At 43.4% G+C, this 25,924-nt stretch overlaps 1 protein-coding gene across 3 annotated transcripts in view; it reads right to left on the reverse strand.

Moving 5' to 3' along the window:
* Nucleotides 1–25,924, reverse strand: part of CCDC158 (coiled-coil domain containing 158) — a 75,571-nt gene that overhangs the window by 1,134 nt on the left and 48,513 nt on the right. For 2 of the 3 annotated variants that reach the window (XM_087962738.1, XM_087962736.1), the window contains 8 exons: nucleotides 25,537–25,629; nucleotides 24,158–24,274; nucleotides 22,171–22,319; nucleotides 18,166–18,225; nucleotides 15,187–15,254; nucleotides 13,255–13,455; nucleotides 11,539–11,562; nucleotides 1,972–2,073 (listed from right to left, as the gene is read on the reverse strand). In XM_087962738.1, coding sequence (XP_087818864.1) covers nucleotides 1,972–2,073; nucleotides 11,539–11,562; nucleotides 13,255–13,455; nucleotides 15,187–15,254; nucleotides 18,166–18,225; nucleotides 22,171–22,319; nucleotides 24,158–24,274; nucleotides 25,537–25,629 — 814 coding nt within the window. The remainder of the gene's footprint in view (nucleotides 1–1,971; nucleotides 2,074–11,538; nucleotides 11,563–13,254; nucleotides 13,456–15,186; nucleotides 15,255–18,165; nucleotides 18,226–22,170; nucleotides 22,320–24,157; nucleotides 24,275–25,536; nucleotides 25,630–25,924) is intronic. The other variant, XM_087962737.1, reaches the window with a different exon arrangement.

The following is a 25,924-nucleotide window of genomic DNA, read 5'->3' on the forward strand; positions in this document are numbered from 1 at the left end:
TTTTTGCTGGCAGAAGGTTGCAGGAGGCTGTCGCAGCTGAAAACGGAGCTTGGGACCCCATTTTTGCTGGCAGAGCACTCGGGCCAAAGGCAAGGACTCGCCATAAGTCACTTTTTTTCAGTTCTGCTGTAACTTTGAATGGACGCTAAACAAATGGTTGTAAGTCAAGAGTAACCAGTTCTTGCCTTGGTCAATGCATTCCATAAAAGTGGCTATAGCTATCGTCCTCTTTTAATGATCCCATAATCCCTTGCAGGGTGGAGTCTGAGCAACTGAATGGAGCTGAGTGTTTACTGGCCGGATGCCCTTCCTGTCACCAATACGGAGTTATATTCAGCAGATCCTCATCGTGCCCAGAGAGAGACGTATCTGCCTCTACCTGGGATCAAACTGCCTCCTGATTGTGAGGCAAGAGTGACATCAAGCTGGCCATGCCCCCCTGCCCCCTGAGGTCAAACACAACCCCGATGCGGCCCTCAATGAAATTGAGTTTGACACCCCTGCTTTAAATTAAATCCAATGAGAGAAATGGCAGAAAAGGACTTGTAATATATAAATACATTTCTGAAGTGGACCTTTGTCAGCTACAGACAGATGCCACAGTGGTCCTTCTTATCAGAGGTCAGGAATAGCAATTTTAGGAGGTGGCCTGAAGTTCATTTGTACTGTAAAAGCACCATGGATACTAATGAAACTGGTACAGGTAGTCCTTGACTTACGACCACAACTGAGTCCAAAATTTATGTTGCTAAGTGAGAAATTTGTTAAAAAAAACTTTGCCCCATGTTATGACTTTTCTTGCCACCGTTGTTAAGTGAATCACTGTAGTTAAGTTAATAACACGACTGTTAAGTGAATCTGGCTTCCCCCATTGACTTTGTTTGTCAGAAGTTCGTAAAATGTGATCACATGACCCCGGGACACGACAACCGTCATAAATGTGAGATGATTGCCGAGCATCCAAATTTTGACTGTGATCACAGGAGGGCTGCAACCATCGTAAGTGTGAAAAACAGTCCTAAGTCACTTTTTTCAGTGCCGTTTTCATTCAAATGGTCACTAAATGAATGGTTGTAAGTCAAGGACCACCTGTATTAGATAGGGCCAGCCTTCCCTAGGGTAGTTGTGCCTGGTGAAAGCTGCTGCAAAACGAAATTCATCAGAAAGTAGAGGGTTTCCATCAGAGGTGGTATTCAGCAGGTTCTGACCAGTCCTGGAGAACCGGTAGCGCAGGAGTGGGATGCCACTGGTTCGGCCCGGTTCTATAGAACCGGTAGCTCAGAAGAGCAGCAGACTCAGAACCAGTTCGCTGCGACGACCTTTTGGTCGTCTCTTTGGCCCACCCGCCCCCCTGGGCTCTTGGCTGTCCTTTATTTCCTGCTTTTTCAACCTCAGCTGTTTTGTGCGACAGAGCTGAGGTTGAAAAAGCAGGAAAGAAGAGGATTTTCAAACACTGCGCACCCGTGTGCAGCGCTTGTTAGCTGTCAGGGCGCCATTTTGAAAATGCTGTACACGCGCACGCAGCAAAATGCACTCTCACTAAACCGATAGTAACACCAGTTGAATCCCACCCCTGAGGTAGCGTAAATTTTGAGTAGTTTGAAGAACCGGCAAATCCCACCTCTGACTGGCCCCACACCCATCTATTCTCTGCCTCCCGAGTCCCAGTTTATCAGCTGGGTCTTCTTTGGTTGCCCTGCACAGGAGAATGGAACTGGAAAGCAGGTTAGTGGGGTGGGGAGGGAATGGGGATTTTGCAGTATCCTTCCCCTGCCACGCCCACCAAGCCATGCCCATCAAGCCACGCCCACAGACCTGGTAATAAAACATTTTGAATCCCACCACTGGTTTCAATTTATCTTGTCTCACCAAGCCAATCAAGATGTTTTTAAACTCCTCCAAGTGATTTCCTGCCTCGCAGTACCAAAAGGACATCCTAAATGTGCCAGGGCAAAGCCCAAATTCTCCCACCTTGGTTTTTTAACTGCATTGTTTCCACAAGGTTTTGTAGATTCTCCATCTTATTCTGTAATTTCCTGCAAGCATTTTCTCTGGATTCCCCCGTCTGAATCACTAGGGATAAAATAGTCAGTCGTGTATATACTATCACAGATATAAAAAGCACACACATCCAGAGGCGGGACTGCCAGCGATGAAGGAAAAAGCACCAGTCAGCTCATGCAGTTCAGTGTATTATGAGCAACACATTATTAAACCGTAGTCGTGTTGATCAACAACAGGGGTGTCAAACTGGATTTCTTCCAGGATCCAGCATTGTAGTTTTCCTCCATGGGCTGGCTGTGGGGGGAGAGGGAGCGAGACGGGACGGAAGCCTCCTGCAGCATTCTGCCAGCCAAAATGGCGTTCAGGGGGGCCGTGTCCCATTTTCAGCCTCCACGGCCTCCAGTAATTTGCTGGCCAAAATGGGGCATGGGGGGGCGTGGGTTTGTGCCCTCCCTGCAGCCCGTTTTCAGCCTCCACAGCCTCCTGCAGCACAGCCCCCCGGCCCGATTTTGGCCTCCACAGTCCCCTCAGCACTCTGCCAGCCGAAAACAGGCTGCGGGGATCTGGGCGAGGCCTTCCCACAGTCCATTTTCAGCCAGCAGAGTGCTGAAGGAGGCTGTGTAGGCCGAAAATGGGCTGTGTGTGTGGGGGGACCGCATATGCCCCACCCCGTGCCCTGTTTTGGCTGGCAGAGGCACCACAGGCTGGTCCTTTGATATTTCTAGGCCGGCCCTGTGGGTCAGATCTAAGCACCTGCAGCCCGGATCCGCCCCTCAGGCCTTGAGTTTGATACTCCTGGTCTACAACATTACATTATCATTTACAAAGTCCCGGCTGTTTCCGAACCAAACTAGATTGATGGGACTGGCGGAGCCGCTCAGGTTTCTCCCCATGGAAACAAAGTTCATGGATTCCGAATACATAGTCCCCATCTTATGACCGCAGTCAGGGATCAGAATTTCCACTGCTAAACAAGGCGGTTGTTAAGTAAGCCACGCCTGATTTTACTACCTCTCTTGCCAAAGTTGTTGTGAACTGTTGCTCACAGGTAAGTGAGGAAGTGTTAAGCGAATCACTGCAGACATTAAGTGAATCACGTAGTCTTTAAGTGAATCTGGCTTCCTCCATTAATGTTACTTGTTGGAAGCTGGTTGGGAAAGTTGCAAACTGAGATCACATGATTCCTGGGTGCTGCAACCATCATAAATACATGCTGGTTGCCAACTGCCTGAATTATGACCGTGGGGATGCTACCATGTTTGTAACCACGAAGGCCAGGACTAAATCATTTTTTTTTTCAGTGCCCTTGTAATTTTGAAAGGTCTCTAAATGGATGGTTGCAAACCAAGGACTATCTATATGCATTGCTCTTTCCATGAAAAAGAAGTGTGGATATTTCCACTGCCCCTTTAAGGACCGAGGCTGCTTCATGTTATCGGCTAAGGAAGAAGAAGGCAAAATAATGTTTGACTCTCTCCATCTGTCCCTCATTCTGGGTGCTTCATCCCTGGAGGTTTTTAAGAAGAGACTGGACAGTCACTTGTCTGAAATAGTATAAGATTTCCTGCTTGAGCAGAGGGCTGGACTAGAAGACCTCCAAGGTCCCTTCCAGCTCTATTCTGCTTATGATTTTTTTTTTTATATAGACCAATGTTTCCCACCCTTGGCCCCTTGAAGATGTGTGGACTTCAACTCCCAGAATTCCCATGCTGGCTGGAGAATTATGGGAGTTGAAGTCCACACAACTTCACGCAGCCAAGGTTGAGAAAAACAGTGATGTAGAATAGAATAGAATAGAATAGAATAGAATAGAATAGAATAGAATAGAAAATATGGAATGGAGTAGAATGGAATGGGAATAGAATAGAACAGAAGAATAGAATGGAATGGAATGGAATAGAATGGAATGGAATGGAATGGAATGGAATAGAATAGAATAGAATAGAATAGAATAGAATAGAATAGAATAGAATAGAATAGAATAGAATAGAATAGAATAGAATAGAACAGAATTGATTGGAAACACAAGGAATTTGTCTTGGTGTGGATGCTCTCAGTGTACATAAAAGAAAAGATACATTCCTCAAGAGTCACGAATCATCAGGTACAATACTTAATGATAGTCATAGGGTACAATAAGCAATCGAATCATACTAGGAAAACAATCAATATAGATCATAAGGATACAAGCAACAAGGTTACAGTCATACAGTCATGTTAGGGTTTGGGGATTAACCCCTAGCAGAGTATTGCAGCAGTAGTCAAGCCAGGAAGCCAAAGGAGAGCGGAAGGGCCCCAGAGTATACACACACTGAACACAAACACTGTTTGTAGTTTAAATAGTTTTTAATCCAGTTAGAGTTTAAGCATTGTCATTCAGTCCATTAAGTCATTCACAGTATTTCCATCCAGTAAGACTCACTAGTATAGTCCAAGTTAAGAGTCCTTGCAATATCTTTATCAGCCGATAAAGATATCTTCTCCTCCTCCGGTTTCACTCTCCAGAGAAACAAACGCTGGATATTCAGCAAACAGTAGCAAACAAAAACAGTTCAGTCACAGGCACTCACAGTCAGTAATCACAGTTAGTCACAGTAAGACACAGTAAGTCGCAGCAGCACACAGTTACAGTCAGTCAGTAAGCTTTCCAGCTTCTAATGCTTCCTTATATTGTAACTTCTAACCGCACCCTTAATCGGCTAATTGCCTGCTGCATTGTGCTTAAAGTGATAAGCACTTAAACCATGATATCTAAGTTTTATATATTTATTCACCCAAACTATATTTGGTATCAATGTTATACCTAACATACTCCCCTTTTGGGTGAAATAAATATATAATACCTTACAATCTTATCCCATATTTTTCACAACTCTCCTGGTGCTTACTGGCACCTTGGGCTTTAGTAAAATTATCAGCTAAATTGTCCTCCGACATACAGTACTCTAGCTGAATCATCTTACTTCTTACAGATTGTCTTACGTTTAGGTATCTTAGATCTGTATGCTTGCTCCTTGTTTTTACTCCAATATTTGTGGCCATTTGAATTGCTGCCTGATTATCTCATGTATAATTATAGGATAATCTACAGTTATACCTATATCAATTAACATTTGTTTATACATTATTAATTCTGTACATAACAATGATAAACAGGAGAATTCTGCCTCCATAGTAGACAAACTTATATGCTGTTGTCTTATTGACTTCCAGCCTATTAATGTATTACCCAGCATTATGGCTGTTCCTGAAGTCGACTTTCTAGTGTCTCTTTCTGATGCAAAGCTAGCATCTGCATATGCACTCAAAATTAAATCACCCTTTGGTTCTAAATACAATGAATAATTCATTGTCTTTTTAAGATATCTTAATATCCTCTTAGCTGCAATCCAGTGTCTTTCACATGGTGCAGAATTGAATCTAGCCAACTGATTCACGCAGTATGAAATATCTGGTCTAGACCAATTACTAATATAACTCAAACTACCAATTAAAGATTGATAAATCACCTTATCAAACTCAGGGCTTTGTTCATCAGTGTTGCTAAACTCCTGACTCATTGGAGTCTTAGCTGGCTTACAAAGCTCCATCTTGTAATCTTTTAGCAATTTGCTTATCTTATCCTCCTGAGATATCTTAAAACCTTTCCTTGTTTTCTTTATATTCAAACCGAGATACTTCTTTATCTCCCCTAATTGCTTGATCTTTATTCTCTTTCCTAATGATGCTATTATTTTATTTGCTTCATCATTAGTTTCAGTTATCAATGCAATGTCATCTGTGAATAGTAATAATAATGATACTTTCCCATTTATCTCCCTCTTAAACAGACATGGATCGGCTAAACCAGCTTTAAATCCTATATTTTCTAGTTCCTTTACAATATACTGGTTCCATTCATAGCCTGATTGTTTAAGACCATAGAGGCTTTTCTTTAACAACCAACAATCATTATTATCCTTATTTTCACTTTTAATACCAACAGGTTTTTTCATGTAAATAGTATGTGTTTTAATGGGGCGTGCAAGTAAGCAGTTTCCACATCTAGATGGTTAACTATATAGTTTTTACTAGCTGCCCACACTAAAGCTGCTCTCAAGGTTGCTGCCTTAAGACTAGGTGCAAACACCTCATCGTAGTCATTAGCATTCTGCCTAAAACCTTGGGCTACTAACCTTGCCTTATGGATTAAATTACCATCCTTATCTATTTTTACCTTAAATATCCATTTGCAGCCAATGGATTTCTTTCCTGCAGGTAATTTGGCATTTTCATACACCTTCATATCTCTTAATGAATTCAGTTCCTTATTCATTGCTGCATACCATTTTTCTTTTTCCTTATTAGGATACTTTTTAATTTCTTCAACAGAATTAGGAACTTGATTAATCTGGCACACTGTGTTAGCCTGGTACCTATCAGGCGGTCTAGATATACGTGTAGTTCTTCTGGGAATTACAGGGCTTACAGGAGGACTTTGTCGAACTACTATCTGTTCATCTTCCTCATCCTGTTCAGCTATTGAATCTGTTTCTTCCTTTATGGGCACTATCTCATCCTGTATTTGTCTCTTTACTTTATTTTTAAAGTTACAGGGATAACTAATGGGATTTCTATAGGATTCAATAATTACATCTTTATTGGCATCCTGTTCTAATTTCTCCCATCCTTCATGTTCTAGAAATTGGGCACTAGCACTACATAACACTTTAGATGTGCCTTTCTCCCAAAATCTATATGCCCTATGGTTTGCCTGATAACCAACGAAGAAAAATCTTTTAGCTCTATGTTGCCCTTTTTCCTGAGTTTTGCAGGGATATGCACCCATGCTGGTGCACCAAATGTGTGCAAGTAACTTAGATCAGGTTTCCTGCCATGCCACCTGGTGAATGAAATTTCACCTGTTGTTGTATTAACAACGTTGTTCAATATGTTATTAGCACACATTGTAGCCTCCCCCACAAAGAATCAGGTAACCCAGAATCATTTAACATTGTTCTAACCATTGCCTGTAGTGTTTGGCCTCTTCTTTCAATAAAAGCGTTATGTTCTGGCCTGTATGGAGCAGACTTCTTATGCTCTATTCCAGATATCTTAAGTCTGTTCTGGAATTTGTTATTAATAAATTCCGTACCATTATCTGTCACCAGGGTTATCAGTTGACGTTTAGACTTTCTTTCAGCAAACCTAAGCCAATTGAAAAAATGTTGATATGTTTCAGTTTTGCTTTTCATTAAATAGCAAAACCCATATCTAGAATAATGGTCCATAATGCTCAGTATATATCTAGCACCCCCATACTGGGTTTCTTTGGACCTATTATGTCTGCAAATACTACTTCTAAAGGTTCTTTTGTTTTGAAACCATTTAGCCTATTTGCAGGCAATACCTTACTCTTATCTTCACAGCAAACATTACAACGCAAATATTTATCACAAGGTTTTAACCTTATTCCTTCAGATAACTCAACTGTACGTTTTAGCATTTTAAAATTTACATGCCCCAAACGCCTATGCAATAAATGGATACATTCATCATGAGGCTTTATATTATTAAATACAGTTTGAGCCTCCCCTTTCTTACTATTATCTAATACATATAATGTTCCATTTAAAGCTGCAGTTACCCTTTTGTTATCTTTTTCAATTATGCAATTATTATCTTTAAAAGTAATTACATAACCTAATTTATCTAATACCCTTACTGAGAGCAAATTAAACTTTAGTTGCGGTACATACAACATTTTTATATCCTGGTTTATGTACGGACAACGTGCAAAACCTTGACCTTTCGCTTTCAGGTTCCAGCCGTTAGCAAGTGATATATGTTGAGAACTTGTAGACATTTTTATAAATTTTGTCTTATCTCTTGTGATGCAGTGGGATGCGCCACTGTCAACCACCCATAAATTATTCTTCACATCAGAGTTGCTAATCGTGGCTAGTTCAAATGCTTTCTTTGGCTTTTTTACATTCTGGCTTTTTCTCTTTTTGCAGAATCTTGCCAAATGTCCTCTGCCTCCACAATTAAAACACTTTTTAATTGTGTATGCCGTTGAAGATAAATTCTCTTCTTCCAGGTGCTTTACTTTGCTTTGCTGGTTTCTTTCAAGCTTTGAAGATAATTTCTCTTCTTCCTTATCTTCTCTCAGCTCGTCACGCTCACGCCTTCTTCTGGCTTCTTCTAGTAGCCTGCCTGTAATCTCGGTTAATGAGAGGCTTTCTTTTGGCAATACTTCCAACGAAGTCACATAGTCATCATAGCTTTGATCTAATGAAGATAATATTATGTAGACTTGTTGCAGTTCATTAAATATAAGCTCTTTTTCTTGCAAATCTTGAAAAATGCTCTTCATACAGTTTAAATGAACTAACATATCTCCATTCCTCTGAAGATGCGTTCGAAAAAGCTTCCGTGTAAGATTTATATGTGCTCCTACACTGTCCCGAACATAAATCTTCCTGAGGTTCTCCCAGCAGTTTGCAGCATTTTCTTCTCCACGAATATGGACAAGCTGCTGATCACAGAGAGTCAGTCCTATGATGCATAAAGCCTGCTCATTCTTCAGTTTAAAGTCTTGTAACTTTTCTTTATCATCATCATTAGCAGGATCCCAGCTACTCACATCTGGTGGGTTTGCTATAATGTCCCACAAACCTTCTTTGCGTAGAAGTAAACTACATTTCATTGACCATGAAACATAGTTTGTTCCATCCAGCCTGGATATCATGGACAGTTGTGACAAATTTACTTGTGCCATTGCTCTTCAGATATTTTGACTATTTTAAACTAATTAAAACAGTTTGTTTTTACAGTAATGTGCAACTCACACCAACTCTCTCTGCTATATCCTGGTTAGTTAGACTATGCTGCTGGGCCCATAACCAATGTTAGGGTTTGGGGATTAACCCTAGCAGAGTATTGCAGCAGTAGTCAAGCCAGGAAGCCAAAGGAGAGCGGAAGGGCCCCAGAGTATACACACACTGAACACAAACACTGTTTGTAGTTTAAATAGTTTTTAATCCAGTTAGAGTTTAAGCATTGTCATTCAGTCCATTAAGTCATTCACAGTATTTCCATCCAGTAAGACTCACTAGTATAGTCCAAGTTAAGAGTCTCTTGCAATATCTTTATCAGCCGATAAAGATATCTTCTCCTCCTCCGGTTTCACTCTCCAGAGAAACAAACGCTGGATATTCAGCAAACAGTAGCAAACAAAAACAGTTCAGTCACAGGCACTCACAGTCAGTAATCACAGTTAGTCACAGTAAGACACAGTAAGTCGCAGCAGCACACAGTTACAGTCAGTCAGTAAGCTTTCCAGCTTCTAATGCTTCCTTATATTGTAACTTCTAACCGCACCCTTAATCGGCTAATTGCCTGCTGCATTGTGCTTAAAGTGATAAGCACTTAAACCATGATATCTAAGTTTTATATATTTATTCACCCAAACTTATATTTGGTATCAATGTTATACCTAACAAGTCACAAGTGGGAGGGGATGGGTGATAAGGAGGGATGAGAAGATTAATAGTAATAGTAGTGCAGACTTAGTAAATAGTTGGACAGTGTTGAGGGAATTATTTGTTTAGCAGAGTGATGGCATTCGGGAAAAAAATGTCCTTGTGTCTAGTTGTTCTGGTGTGCAGTGCTCTATAGCGTCGTTTTGAGGGAAGGAGTTGAAACAGTTTATGTCCGGGATGTGAGGGCCTCTTTTTGACTCGTGCAGTATACAGTATAGACAGAATCTGTATCAATGGTGTAGCTGGAGCTCCCTTATCATGTGTACTTTGGCCTCAAATTTGCATTGGGTTTTTTTTTAACCAAAGAACATAGGCAAAACAACTAGGTTTACATGAAGGTTCATGAAATATTTTCAATTTGAACCCATGTGGAACACTGGAGGGCCACAAAGGATCACATCTGCACAAAATAAGAGCCAATGGGCATGTGAAAATATCCAGGGACCAAGTCTCTAATGACAGACACGTTAAAATAAATAAATTGCATGGCAAAACAACTAGACAGTCCCCCTACCCCCAAAGCTATAATTCTACTGAACACCTAATTTCTACAGTGCTGCCTTGGGCCTAAAGATATTTACCCATGTAGTAGGACTGCATTGCTGTTATCCTTCTCATTTTCTCATCTTCTCATTTCCCGTCTTTTCTCATCTTTTCTATCTTCTCCTATTGGTATCTTATAATTTATCACTTGTTGTTTGTATCTTATGATTCGTGATTGTAACTATGATTTATGATCTATGACCTATCACTTTGTTGTTTGTATGTACACTGAGAGTTTATGCACTGGAGGCAAATTCCACGCTTGGTCAATAAAGAATTCCTATTCTATTCTGTACTCCTATCCTGTCCTCTTTTAACGACCCCGTAATTCCTTGCAGGGTGGAGTCTGGCCAACTGAAGGGAGCTAGCAGAGTGTTTACTGGCCGGATGCCCTTCCTGTCGCCAATATGGAGTTTTGTTCAGCAGATATATTCTCAGTGTGACCACAGAGAGATATATCTGCCTCTACCTTGATGATTCCCAGATCCATCAAAAGGGCTAGGAGGCCTCATCAAGAGGAGAAATTTCCAGAGCGAAATGAATGTGAAAAGTGGAGTATAGCCATCAATCCACCGGATGGTTTCCCATCCCTTTCAGCTTTTAACCCCTAATCTTTAGTAACAGAATAAAGATATCCGCTTAGCTTTTGGGGATAATTGAGCCCAAATCCCTGAAATGTTTTATTTGTGGAGGAAAAATAAAAAGACAATCACATTAAAGGACCCCTGTCATTGGAGAAGAGGGATGAATTTAAGAATGAGTTTACACTTTGTGGCAAGACAAAATAGATGACAAGTAATCCTTGATTTACAACCATTTGTACAGTGACTATTCGAAGTTATGACGACACTGAAAAAAGTGACATGACTGTTTTTCACACTTATGACCGTTACAGCCTCTCTGCGGTCATGTGATTCAAACTCAGGTGCTTGGCAGCTGCCTTGTATTTATGGCGGTTGCAGTGTCCCTGGGGTCACGTCATCCCTTTTTGCGACCTTCTGACAAGCAGAGTCAATGGGAAAGGCAGATTCACTTAACAACCAAAAAACAGATAACAGATAATCAGAGTTGGAAGGGACCTTATAGGTCATCTAGTCCAACCCCCCACCCAAGCGGGAGACCCTACACCATTTCTGACCATGTTATGAATTTAACAATTGCAGTGATTCATTTAACAGCTGTGGCAAGAAAGGTCATAAAATGGGGCAAAACTCACTTAACAGCTGCCTCGCTTAGCAACAGAAATTGTGGGCTCAATTGTAGTTGTAAGTCAAGGACTGCCTGTGTTTTGTTTGGCTTGTTGCGTTGAACCAACCTGGACTACACAATGTTTATTTTCTCATTACGTATTTCTGTGCATCGGGAAAGAAAAAAAAATGCCCATTTTTCCGTAGTGAAGACTGGGTCAGAAACAGCTTTATCAGTCAACAGGAAATTTTGGGGGGGGGAGGAATACAAATATACTTACAAGTAGAGGTGCTGAAAGAAACACCTGTTCGAAAAGAAAAAAAAAACACACTATGTGATGTTTCCATTGATGGGGGAAAAAATCATATTTACAGCACTAAAAATTGCTTCTTCATTCCTCTCTCTATGAATTCTTACGCATGATAATTACACCTTGGAATAAACCAGCCTTTTTTTTTTTTTTTTCAAATTTGGCGGTTTTAAGACTTGTGAACTTCAACTCCCCAGAATTCCCTATACGCCTGACACAACAATCAGATCAATCCACTTGATGGGCTCCATATCACTCTGGGCTCCCCAGGCCTGTTGACAAAAACTGTATATTCAGAGTCTTGAAAGAGTGTCACAGTAAGGGCCAATCTTATTTCCACAGAGTTGGTGTTTCACAGGGAGGGAGCTACCACAGAGAAGTCCTTCTTCTTGGTTCCCCTAGATTAGGGGTCGCCAACCTGTGGGCCGCGTTGTTGTGGGTGATCATGGTCCCATTCGCGCGAGCATTGCTGAGAACGTCGCGCGTACTTGTGCACATGCACCTGTTTCTCCCATAAAATCATCCCCTCTTTTCCCCCCTCCCCTCCGCTTCGGACCGCCAACCTAAAAAAGTTGGGGAACTCTGCGCTAGATGGAACTTCTTGGGGACCCATCACATTCCCACCTCCCTAATCTGGTGGGTCAGGTAGATACAATTGGGAATAGACAGTCCTTCAAAATAACGGTCCTGTCAGCTGCCGGCCTCTCCGGCAGCTGAATCAGAGGAGGAGGAGGAGGAGGAGGTGTGGGAATCAGGGACAGCATCCAGGCAACCTAAGAGCTCCGAGCGGGAAGAAGGAATGGAGCTGGCAGAAAAAGAGAGAGAGAGAGAGAGAGAGAGAGAGAGGCGGAGCCTGGGGTGTCCATCAGCCCTCAGATGGAGAGTCAACAGCCCCCAGGTCTGGAGGTGGCTGATGAGGAAGAGGAGGAACAGCTGGGTACAGTGCCTGACATAGGAATGTACAGAAGGCAGAGGAGAGGAGAGCAGTGGAAATCTATGGGCTGATCCTTGGGAAGGAAGAGCCACTGCTGCTAGCAAAGTCCCACTCTAGCTCTGGGGATATAAGACGGCGGGGGGCAGGGGGCGGACATGAATAGATGTGGCAGACAACTATTCATCTCCCTGCTGGTCAGCCCCTGATAGCCTGCACTTCTGTCTGGAAATTACCAGAATTCCTCTTGGAATCTGCAGCATCTTCCAAGCATGTGTGTGTGTGTGTGTTTGTGTGTGTGTATCTGCTGCTGGAATAAAGTGAGTGCATATCCAGGACTTCCTTTGCAAGTGTGGGGAGAGAGAAATAGACACTCCTGGTGTGTTCGGCCATTTTAGTGGGAAAGGGAGCCAACATCACTTTCCACAGGATTTAGAGATTTCGTTAGCGTGTTGCGAGAGAGCAGCTGCTGGTGCGCCTAACAAAGGGAATGCTTTGTTAACTACAAAGGGCTTGTCGTGTTTGGGAGCCGGGTCAAAACAGTGGCAACCCAGCATCTTGAATTAGCCCTGGAAGCGAATTGGCACCTCTCGCAAGAGAGGTAAACGCATGTGCAAAACTAGACTTGCACAAAACCACACAGTCTGCCCCATTCTGAGCCCACTGCGGCTTCTGGATATTTTTCCTTAGGCTTTGCTTTGCTAGGAAGAGCTGACTGTGTCTATAAAGATCCTCTGTGATTACTTTCCGCTTACTTCTACTGGTGGTCGTAGTTGTGGCTTCTGGGGGGGAGCAGTTCTTCTTCAGACTGGACCGTCGTTCCAAGGATGGTGCAGGAGCTGCCTTAAGGTCATCCAAAGGAGCAGTTAGCAAGGAGTGTACAGGAGACCTATCTTTGTAGCGGTCCTCAAAGGAGGGTTTCTTTGAAGAGGTATAGCGAGTGGAGAGTTGGGACACTACAGGGAGCAAAGATAATGGTTGTTAAAAGAGAGTGTTTCAAGAGACCCCCAAGGGGTTGTTTTTTCTGCTTTTTTTTTCTCTTACAAATGTGAACTATCATTTCTCTTGCTGATGTTATACTTCCATAAGACAATGTCTACGGAGATTCTTAATCATCCAGGTCATGGTTGTCCCAAAGGTACTTTTTTCAGGAGGTAACTGGACTTTCTTCTTTGTTTGTTTTTTGAAGACATTCCACTTCTCATCCAAGAAGCTTCTTCAGCTCTGACTGGATCCTTCCATTCCCCACTAATCCAGTCAGAGCTGAAGAAGAAGCTTCTTGGATGAGAAGTGAAACGTCTTTATCAAGTCTCTAATTTTCTGGCTGAATATAGACAGGCAGCTAAACACTACAAAGGCTTCCATACAAAGTTTCTTTATTGGATTATATCAGGCATCCTCAAGGTATAACTCACAGTTATGCTGAGATTCATCTAATGTCCAATCTTTGCATTGTCATCTTCATAGTGTGAAAAGATAGTTATGTTCGTCCCATAACGATAAAGCAAGGGAAGACTCCAGCACGATGCTGGGGTCCAGGTAAGAATGACCAAAACTCCCCCCAACCCAACCAGAGGCCAATTCAGTGACCAATCAGGATTACAGATGTGACCACGTGACATGAACGACATCTCCCAAGAGGTATTAACTACATTTCCCATGAAGCATTCCCTTAAAGGGACAGCTCTCCTTCCCAAACTAACTATATGCTGCCTAACCAGCACAGTCTTCAAACAAAAGTACAAGGAAGTCCAGTTGCCTCCTGAAAAAAAAAAAAAACACCTTTGGGATAAACACCAGAAGCCATCAAAAAATGCTAAAAATTGTGATCATAATTGTATTTTGGGTGTTTGGCAACCGTCTAACATTCGCTGTGGGATTATGTGAGCCCTGGGGTAAGGTGGAAGGAGTTATAACTTTGAACAGTCGCTAAACAACTGGTTATGAAGTCTCTGGAGATTCTCAGTCCTCCAGGTCACGGTGGTCCCAAAGGGGCTTTTTCAAGAGGCAACTGGACTTTCTGGTTTTTCTTTGAAGACGTTTCGCTTCTCATACAAGAAGCTTCTTCAGCTCTGACTGGTTGGTGAGGAATGGAAAGATTTATATTCCTTGCAGACAGGTGGCCATTTGCATCCTTTTAGAGCAGGGTGTCCAACCTTGGCAACTTTAAGACTTGTGGACTTCAACTCCCAGAGTTGAAGTCCACAAGTCTTAAAGTTGCCAAGGTTGGACACCCCTGTTTTAGAGGGTCTGTGAAACACTTGGAGGTTTTGTCTGAGGCCTCAGGATCACCTGAATAGCACTCCTGGCACTGAGAAGACTCTGAGGAAGATAAACCTCTAAGTTCTTCAATGACCCTCTAAAAGGATGGAAATGGCCACCCCGGGCTCCGGAGGCTCTCTGGAAGCTGGAAACGGGCCCATTTCCGGCCTTTCTGAACTTCTGGGAGGCCATTTTTCACCCTCCCTGAGCCTCTGCACATGCTCTGCACTTATCTGCATCCCAAACAGGCCGTGTGGGGACTCCTGGGATGGGAGAGGTGGGATTTGGGGGTTCTCCGAACTGCACTGAGTCTTAGCTAGGGGCTCTCCCGAACCCCTGCGAACCCCCAGCAGCCACACCCCTGGATAGGTGGGATTACGTATTACACAAACGTTCCCTCGTTTAATGTCCAAGAAGAAGCTCACCACTGGATGTAAAAGGGAAAGTCGATTCTTGATCTTCGAGATCCCCAGGATGTAAGTTTAAGGCATCCCTGTAAATAAAACAAAAAGGAAAAAGAAAACCAAGTTGTCTGTCTGTTACTCAGGAGCCACCTACAAAATCAGGAATACGGCCCGACATTTATAAACAAAAGAAATAATTACAGGTATTCCTTGACTTACAAACATTCAAACATTTAATAACCATGCGAAGTCACCAAGGGTGCTGAAAAAAGTGACTGGTGACCATTTTTCACCCTTACGACATCCATTGCAGCAGCAACCCCTCCCATGGTCACGTGATTGAAATTCAGCCGCTTGGCAGCTGCCTCATATATTTATGACTGTTGCCAAGTCCCCGGGGTGATGTGACTTCCTTTTGAGACTTTCAATGGGGAAGCCAGGTTCACTTAACGACCGTGTTATTAATTTAACAACAGAAGTGATTCACTTAACAACCATGGCAGGAAAGGTTGTGAAAGGAGGCCAAATTCACTTAACAACCGTCTTGCTTAGCAAGAGAAATTTTGGGCCCAAGGCATGCGGTAGAAAATTTCTGGAAAACTCATTGGGTTCTTCAGGTCTGAAAGTTCTACCACAAAATTACAGCTGCTATATACCATTTATACCATTGCTATTTTTATAAATAAGGAAGTGAACATACCTAATATTCCTTCTGCCTCCTGTTTTCCCCACAAAGATAACTCTCTGATGTGAGTTGGGCTAAGACTCAAGCTGTCTTTCATGGATAAGACAGAACTAGAACTCACAGTCTCCTAGTGATCGGCCTAAAGTCACCCAGCTGGCTTTCATGGCTAAGGTGGGACTAGAACTCTCAGTCTCCTAGTGATTGACTCAAAGTCACTCAGCTGGCTTTCCTGCCTAAGGCAGGACTAGAACTCACAGTCTCCAGGTGATTTGCTCAAAGTCACCCAGTCAGCTTCCATGCCTAAGGCAGGACTAGAACTCACAATCCCTGGTGATTGGCTCAAAGTCACCCAGTCAGCTTCCATGCCTAAGGCAGGATTGAACTCACAATCTCCTGGTGATTGGCTCAAAGTCACCCAGTCAGCTTCCATGCCTAAGGCAGGACTGGAACTCACAATCTCCTGGTGATTGGCTCAAAGTCACCCAGTCAGCTTCCATGCCTAAGGCAGGACTGGAACTCACAATCTCCTGGTGATTGGCCCAAAGTCACCCAGTCAGCTTCCATGCCTAAGGCAGGACTGGAACTCACAATCTCCTGGTGATTGGCCCAAAGTCACCCAGTCAGCTTCCATGCCTAAGGCAGGACTGGAACTCACAATCTCCTGGTGATTGGCCCAAAGTCACCCAGTCAGCTTCCATGCCTAAGGCAGGACTGGAACTCACAATCTCCTGGTGATTGGCCCAAAGTCACCCAGTCAGCTTCCATGCCTAAGGCAGGACTGGAACTCACAATCTCCTGGTGATTGGCTCAAAGTCACCCAGTCAGCTTCCATGCCTAAGGCAGGACTAGAATTCACAATCTCCTGGTGATTGGCTCAAAGTCACCCAGTCAGCTTCCATGCCTAAGGCAGGACTAGAACTCACAGTCTCCTGGTGATTGGCTCAAAGTCACCCAGTCAGCTTCCATGCCTAAGGCAGGACTAGAACTCACAATCTCCTGGTGATTGGCTCAAAGTCACCCAGTCAGCTTCCATGCCTAAGGCAGGACTAGAACTCACAATCTCCTGGTGATTGGCTCAAAGTCACCCAGTCAGCTTCCATGCCTAAGGCAGGACTAGAATTCACAATCTCCTGGTGATTGGCTCAAAGTCACCCAGTCAGCTTCCATGCCTAAGGCAGGACTAGAACTCACAATCTCCTGGTGATTGGCTCAAAGTCACCAGTCAGCTTCCATGCCTAAGGCAGGACTAGAATTCACAATCTCCTGGTGATTGGCTCAAAGTCACCCAGTCAGCTTCCATGCCTAAGGCAGGACTAGAACTCACAATCTCCTGGTGATTGGCTCAAAGTCACCCAGTCAGCTTCCATGCCTAAGGCAGGACTAGAACTCACAATCTCCTGGTGATTGGCTCAAAGTCACCCAGTCAGCTTCCATGCCTAAAACAGGACTAGAATTCACAATTTCCTGGTTATTGAGTCAAAGTGACCGAGCTGGCTTTCATGCCTAAGGCAGAACTAGAACTTCCAGTCTCCTAGTTTTCAGCCTGGTGCCCTAAGCTTAAGCAAAAGAGAAGGCCATTTCTGTCTCTGTTGAAAAAAAAAACCCGAACTGATCTTTTCTATCTGAAACATTTGTGCCTCCGAAAACTAAAGATCTTATGAAAGCAGAATGCAACTATTAGTTTGGTAGACAGACTTGGTTCCGTCACTGGAACAGACAAGGGGTTCTCTTCTTTCTTCCTGAGGCCCACACAAACGCTCAACACTTGTGGGTTGGGGGAAGACTGGAGGATTAGGAGGACTCTCCGAAAAAGATGTGGAAAGAGGTGCAGCTGGACGTTCCATTCCACAGGTAGTAATCAGAGGTGGCATTCAGCAGGTTCTGATAAGTTCTGGAGAACCAGTAGCGGAAATTTTGAGTAGTTCAGAGAACCAGCAAATACCACCTCTGACTGGCCCCGCCCCCATCTATCCTCCGCCTCCCGAGTCCCAGCTGATTGGCTGGGTCTTCTTTTGTTGCCCTGCACAGGAGAACGGAGCTGGAAAGCAGGTTAGTGGGGTGGGGAGGGAATGAGGATTTTATAGTAACCTTCCCCCAGGAGTGGAGAGGGAAGGGGGATTTTGCAATATCCTTTCCCTGTCACGCCCACCAAGCCACGCCCACCAAACCACACCGCGCCCACCAAGCCACGGCACAGAACCGGTAGTAAAAAAAAATTTGAATCCTACCACTGGTAGTAGTGTTCAAATTGTACTATTAACGACAAGTTGATGCCTTTGCTGGGTCAAAGGACCAAACCAAGCATCACTTCTCACCTGCTAAAGGCTTCTTGCCCCCTGGTCACCTCTGAAGGTAAGTCTCTGACTGCAGCCTCCCTGTATCGAGAGATAGAACTCTGTGAAAGCCATCAAAGAAAGCTGATTATTGGTGAAATAAATATATGATAACAACGACAAAGCAAGCGAAGAAGCTCCTTTGAGAAAAACGAGGAGGTTTATGGAATCCCAGGATTGGCCCAGTCTCCTCGGTGTAAAATATGAACCAAACCAAGCCAGTTTCTGAAAGAACCTTGCTTAGGATGTCCTTAACCAAGGCAGTTTTCGTTCCCTGATTATTTCTTTAGCTAGCAGGGACCAGACTCTAAAAGCCCCCACAAGAAGATGTTGGCTTCCAACCCATCAGCCAGTAATTGAAATAAGGATTGATGACTTTTCCATATTAGAATACAATAGACTTGATGGAGCATTATAGTTTTTTTTTTTAAATTCACCTGGGAAATGATGCTTCCCTAAAATGGAACTTTTTGAGGGGCATTTCTGGAACAAGCTTTGCTTTCATTGTGGGAGAAATTCTACTATCTTAGAAAGATGTATCTATAGATGCAAGATGCAAGATGTATCTATGGCTGTGAGAAAAGAACATCGAAAGCTCAGGGTTGAACTTTGGGGTTCCTTGGTGCTCTCTGAACTTGGTGGTTTTCTTGCAGACATTTCATTACCCAACTAGGTAACATCATCAGGGCTAGCTGAGTTTGGCAGTGAAACGTCTGCAAGAAAACCGCTACGCTCGGAGAGCACCAAGGATACCACAGAATCTGTAATTGTACCCTTAATGTGGGACGAGTGAAGGCTAAAGAGAATATCTTTTTTTAAATTTTCTCCATAACAGCATTCTGGATAGGCTGTTAATGTTCAAAAGATGTTTGATACCCCATAAAAATACATAAAAACATGCGGTGCTAGAAACGCAAAAGGGAAAAGGAAAAAAAAGACACATTTTCTTCCATCTGGCTCAGTTAGAATATTTTGATCTTCCAGGTCAAAATTTCAGAGCCTCACCTGCAGGGTCATGTGATCTTCTGCCAATGTTTTCTCTGCTAGTAAAGTCACTGAATGGGGGGGAATGCAAACACCACGTAATACATCATATTATTGACACAGTTTTGGGTAGTCATTCACTGTCTTATACAAAGTGGGTTCCTGACTGGGAAAAGAGATATAGCTGAGTGGTGGCTTCGTTAGCGCATGGTGTACAGGGGTGGGCTACTACCGGTTCACACCGGTTCAGGCGAACTGGTTGTTAATTTTATGGCAATTTTGGTGAACTGGCAAATCCCACCCCACCCTGGTCCCGCCCATCCCACGCTGGCCTTCCCAGGAGTCCCCACGCAGCCTGTTTTGGATTGCAGGAAAGTGCTGGGCCTGCATGGAGGCTCAGGGAGGGCGAAAAAATGGGCCTCCCAGAAGTTCGGGAAGGCCAGAAACGGGCCCATTTCCAGCCTCCAGAGAGCCTTCGGAGCCTGGGGCGGGTGAAAATGGCCCCCCGTGGCTCGTTTTTGCTCCCAGGACTGGGTGGTGCAGGAGGCTGACTAGGCCATGCCCACCCAGCAACCAGGGCAGATGGCTGCAGGAGGCCGTCCCGGCTGAAAATGGGCCCTCCCAAGCTCTGGTTTTTGCTGGCAGAGCCACCGCAGGCCATCCCATCCCTGTTTCCAGGGTGGCCCCGCGGGCTACATTTAAGCGCCCCATGGGCCGGATCTGGTCCATGGGCCTTGAGTTTGATACCCCTGCTCTAAATCCATTTTCAAGAGCAATCCAGACTCCAGCTGATATCACCGATGCGGAATGAAGCAAAAGGGAACAATCAATAACAAGCAAGACCCTTCCCCAATTAAAAAGATTCGGGGGAAAAAAATTGGAACATTGACGTTATTATATATGTTGTCGACACCGAGACCATTTTATGCACGAAAATGGAAGGACACCGTGATTTCCACCATAGATGAATGACGGCAAAAATTGATGGGAGTTAGCAGAGATGGCTAAACTGATTGCTTTGGTCAAAGAACAAATCACAATTACTTTTGTTTCTATGTGGAAACCACTTCTGGACTTTTTGTGCTCAAGTGGGGGAGAAAATGAAACTTTGATTTTGGGTTTTTCTGATTAGATAAGTTTGTCATTATAGAAATGGCTGGTTTATATTATTAGGTAAAAGTAAAAAGTTGAGGTTTGATGTTGTTATTATATTCTAGTGCATCAAAGAGAAGTCAATTCCTTTCCTTTCTTATTTCCCTCTTTTCTACACTTTCCCCTTTCCTTTTCCCTCCCCTATTTTTCCTATAATTTTCTTTTTGGATTTTTGGATTGTATTTTATAAACTAATTAAAAAAGAAGCTTCCTCAATTACTGCTTGCAAGATAAAAAACAGTGCTAACAGCGAATAATCAGGATCTGTAGCATCTGGAAATAGGCCACAGACTAAACCAGGGATGCCCAAACTTGGCAACTTTAAAACTTGTGGACTTCAACTCCCAGAATTCCTCAGGCAGCATAGCTGGCTGAGGAATTCTGGGAGTTGAAGTCCACAAGTCTTAAGGTTGCCAAGTTTGGAGACTTCTGGACTAGACAAAAGGCAAAAGGTAGGCAAAATGACCTCCCACAGTTATAAAAATAGAAACACAAAGCTCTTTGTCAACAGGAGTAGAACACCTGTAATGTATGCCCAGGTAGCAGAATTCGCCTCTTTTCTCTTTTCTGTGGTGCAGGTGCTTTGTCTATGGCTTCTGGCGAGTGATAATGGAAAATATAAGTTCAACCACATACCCTACTCCGAGGGTGTCCGGCAGCCTTGGCAGCTTGTGGGCTTCATCTCCCGGAATTCCCCAGCCAGCATGGGAATTCTGGGGGTTGAAGTCCACAGGTCTTAAAGTTGCCACGGTTGGATAATCCTGCCTTACTCCATGGTCTCCTACTACTCAGCTGAGAGGTTTAAACAGCTGTTCCATGATACTACTCTTATCATCCCTATGATGACATGAATTTCTCCTACATTGGATTGCACCACGTCTTCATCTAGCCAGATTTCTGTTCCATGTGGAAATAGATCTCAGAGTTTTGAGAATTTCTCAACACTGATAACAAAATTCTGTCAAAGGGAGATCTAGGTTATTAAACCTTATGTGTGCGCTTGTGTATATACCATACCTCTCTCCTTCCTTCCATCCATCCATCCATCCATCCATCCATCCATCCATCCACCCACCCATCCAGCTAGGACGCAACATCTAGCCATCTTGATTGATCTCAAAGAGTTATGAAAGCTTGGATCTGGTTAATACTGGCAGTCCTCGACTTACGACCACAATGGAGCCCCAAATTTCTGTTGCTAAGTGAGTCATTTGTTCAATGAGTTTTGCCCCATTTGATTACATTTTTTGCCATATTTGTTAAGTGAATCACTGCAGTCGTTAAGATAGTAACACATTGGTTAAGTGAATCTGGTTTCCCCATTGACTTTGCTTGTCAGAAGGTCGTAAAACGTGATCATATGACTCTGGGATACTGCCACCGTCATAAATGTGAGTCTGAATATTGATCACGTGACCAGAGGGATGCTGCAACAGTCGTAAGTGTGAAAAACAGTCCTAAGTTACTTTTTTCAGTGCCGTAACTTCAAAAGTCAGTATTTTCAGTGCCGTAACTTCAAACGGTCACTAAATGAATGGTTGTAAGCCGAGAACTACCTGTACTTGCCATGAAAAACACAAGGGCATCACAAAAACATCCCAGGAGAAGACATTGGCAAGTCATCTTTCAACCATTGCCAAGAACAACAACAGGGGGGTATCCAGGAAGTAAAGACAGACCGAGCTCAGTTTGGAAAATTTAATCTCAATGGATTAACACAAACTCAGCGTAGGTGAGACGTCCATTGATGTCTGTGATTATCCTTGGCAAAGTCCCCTTTGCCTATAGGTCATTCATTTCCAAAATGAGAATCCTAAACACAGAAGTTACCAATATTTTGCATATCCTTACAGCGTACTGCTCAAGTCAGGATCGCTGTCACTTTCTGCTTTGGGGAGAATCGCAGAAGGAATTTCATCAATTGTACTTCGTAACTCTTGAAGGAGTTGTTTCAAATCTCGCAATGGATCCTCCTTGGTGTAATTAAGCTTGGAGGGCATCTGAATGGAAAGATGGATTTTGATTAGTGAAACACACACATACACACACACACACACACACACACACACACACACAAAGGCCCTTTCCCTAACCAACTATTTCCCTTGATAGTAACAAGAAACAGTTTAGTGTTTCATCAAGCATTTTCTAAAAGAATCTGAAGATCTGACCAACGACTAAAAATTACTATGTAGTTTCACACCATTAATCTCCCTAAGAACTAGCTAAAAGATATTGGACAAAAATACATACATGATTAGAAAAGATGATAAAACAACATATAGACTTAAAGCCTGAGATATTTTTTACTGGGAATCCTACCTGAGAGTTATAGTAAAGAATAATATATATATTTAATTATACATATATTAACAGCAGCTAGAACTGTATTTGCTCAAAATTGGAAGAACAAAAAGATTCTGGGGGAGGAGGAGGTGATTAAGAAAATATTGGAATGGGCAGAAAAGAGTAGATTAACTTGTTAAGTGAGTTTTGTCCCATTTTTGACGGCTTTTCTCGGCCACGTTCGTTAAATGAATCCCTGAGGGCAGTTAGATTAATTACACGGTCGCTAAGTGAATCCGGGCTTCCCCATTGTCTTTGCTTGTCAAAAGGTCACAAAAGGGGATCACGTGACTGCAACCGTTGTAAATATGAATCAGTTGCCCAACATCCGAATTTGATCATGGGACCATGGGGGATGCGGCCATGGTTGTAAGTGTGAAAAACGGTCATAGGTCGCCTTTTCCAGCGCTGCTGTAGCTTCGAAGGGTCACCACGTGAGCTGTTGTAAGTCGAGGACTACCTGTACCGACTTAACATCTGCAGTGACTCACTTAACAACGGTGGTTGAAGAAAGGTCATTAAATGGGGCGAAATTCGCTTAGCAAATGCTTTGCTTAGCAACAGAAACGGTACTTTCCTAAGAAGCAGGGAAGACATTCCCAAAAGGGTCGGGGAGAGAAACGAGAGGCAACCCAGACCACAGCTGGGTAGGAGACGGAGGAACAGAGTTAAGAAATCGAGGGGTGGGGGGGCTGCTGGGGGTTCGCAGGGGTTCAGGAGAGCCCCTAGCTAAGATTCTGTGCGATTCGGAGGAACCCACAAATCTCACTCCTGGCTGGCCCTGCCCACCCCTCCCCTCCCCTCCCAGGAGTCCCCACGTGGCCTGTTTTGGAGGCAGGTAAGTGAAGGGGGCGCATGAAGGCTCAGGGAGAGCGAAAAATGGGCCTCTTGGAAGTTTGGGAAGGCCAGAAATCGGCCTGTTTCCGGCTTCCAGAGAGACTCCGGAGCCCGGGGAGCCCGTTTTCGCCAATGGTGGGATTCAATTTTTTTTACTACCCGTTCTATGGGCGTGGCTTGGTGGGCATGGCAGGGGAAGGATACTGTAAAATTTCCATTCCCTCCCCACCCCACTAACCTGCTTTTCAGCTCCGTTCTCCCATGCAGAGCAACCAAAGAAGACCCAGCCAATCATCTGGGACTCAGGAGGCAGAGAATAGATGGGGTTGGCGGGGGCAGGTCAGAGGTGGGATTTGCCGGTTCTCCGAATGACTCAAAATTTCCGCTACTGGTTCTCCAGAACTGGTCAGAACCTGCTGGATACCACCTCTGGTTTTTGCCCTTCCAGAGGCTTGAGGAAAGCCTCCGGAGCCCAGAGAGGGCAAAAACACACACACACCCCGCTGTGGTGCAGGAGGCCAAATAGGCCACGCCCACCATGGCCATTCCTACCCAGCGACCGGGCAGAGAACCCGTTGTTAAATTTTTTGAAGCCCATCCCTGGTTAAGAAGGCTGCCGTAATGTTTCATGGGCCAGAGCAGACACCGTACTTACATGGGAGATGTGGCCTGCAAAAGTTTGACATGACGGTGCGCTGGATGAATGAGGCAAGGCTGAATAGCGCTGCTTCAGGGTGGAAGAACCCACAGTGTGTCCTGGTCCCTGCAGCTCCTGGGTTAGGAGATATTTATGACTAGCAATAGCAATAGCTCTTAGACTATTATTATTATTATTATTATTATTATTATTATTATTATTATTATTATTATTATTATTATTATTATCATTATCATTATCATTATCATTATCATTATCATTATCATTATCATTTTTACTTTTTATTAGATAAAATACAAAGAAGAAAAGAAAATAGGAAATTAAGGGAGGGAAGGGAAACAGGGAAAAGGGGGTGTGAGATTCAAGGGGAAAGAGTAAAAAAAAGAAAAGGGAGCATTGACTTCCAACTCTTCCAAGCACAGTACAAAATAAATACACTCCAACATCCATATTTTGCTTTTACATGTTCATATATAACTAGCAATATCTATAACACCAAATCTTTCTAATCAACAAAACCAAGATCACAGTTTCATTTTCCCCTCTTTCAGTAAGACCAAAGGATTTGAAAGAATACAATAAATTTTATAAATAAAAATGGTGACAGCTCACAAAGGTCACTAGGTGCAAATAGAAAGACACGTTATTTCCATAGCAAGGAAGATAAAGTAGGAATGGTTAACTTGATTACTCTATTTAAAGAAGAAAATATGTTCTTATCTGGATATCACATCTGGAATTTGTGCTTGTGAAGAACAGCACTTAGACTTATATACCACTTTATGGTGCTTTACGGCTGTCTCTATGCTCTACAGCCCAACAATCTAGGTCCTCATTTTACTGACCGTGGAAAGATGGAAGGCTGAGTCAATCTTGAGCCAGTCAGGATCGAACTCCTGGCAATGGGCAGAGTCATCCTGCAATACTGCGTTCTAACCACTGTGCCACCATGAAATATTGCATAGAAGCAATATTACTGCTACATTTGTGCAATATAGCATCAAAGCACTTCTGGGTCGGAAGGAAGGATTAGCCAGTGACATCATTGTTGCCCAGGGGAGCCCACTGGGCGCTCCCTTTGTCTCCCTCTTAAGTTGCCTTCTGAAGTGGTACCCATATGTCTACTTGCAGTCACCCACTTTTGATTTGCTGGGTTGGCAGGAGCTGGTATGAGCGACCGTTATAAATATGAGCCAACTGACAAGCATCTGAAATTTGATCACTTGACCATGGGGGTGCTGCAGAGAAAACGGTCATAAGTTGCTTTTTACAGTGCCGTTGTAACTCCGAAATTTCACTGTGAACTGTTGTAAGTCGAGGACTACCTGTAATGATTCCGAGATATTTTGAAAGGATCCGTGAAACAAAAGACTTACTTTCACGTCTAAAGTGTGCTGAAGTTTGTAGCGCATGACTTCTTGTTCCTGCCGCTGAATGATGCACTGGCACTCTGCAAACTGTAGAGACGCCTGGGTAAAATCGGGAGTGAGTTATTTACTATTTGGGACATGATTTACACCCAGTATTATCAGTCGCTTTTAAGACATGCAATCAGGTTTCCAGTTATCTTGAACAGTTTTTGAGCAAACAAGAAACTCTATTTGGGAATTCAGCCATCTCTTCTATGGTTCATACTTCTCTCAAAGAAAAGACAAATTCAATCCCATTTATTTAAGCATGCCAATTCCACAACATCAGTAATGGTTTGTTTTAATATTAGAATATGGTGCACTACTGAAGATTTTTCAACTTCACTTTATGGTC

This window comes from Notechis scutatus, chromosome 4 (genome assembly GCF_049901735.1).
Source record: "Notechis scutatus isolate UNSWTSFEM ecotype Mainland chromosome 4, rNotScu1.2, whole genome shotgun sequence".
Classification (NCBI taxonomy): domain Eukaryota; kingdom Metazoa; phylum Chordata; class Lepidosauria; order Squamata; family Elapidae; genus Notechis; species Notechis scutatus.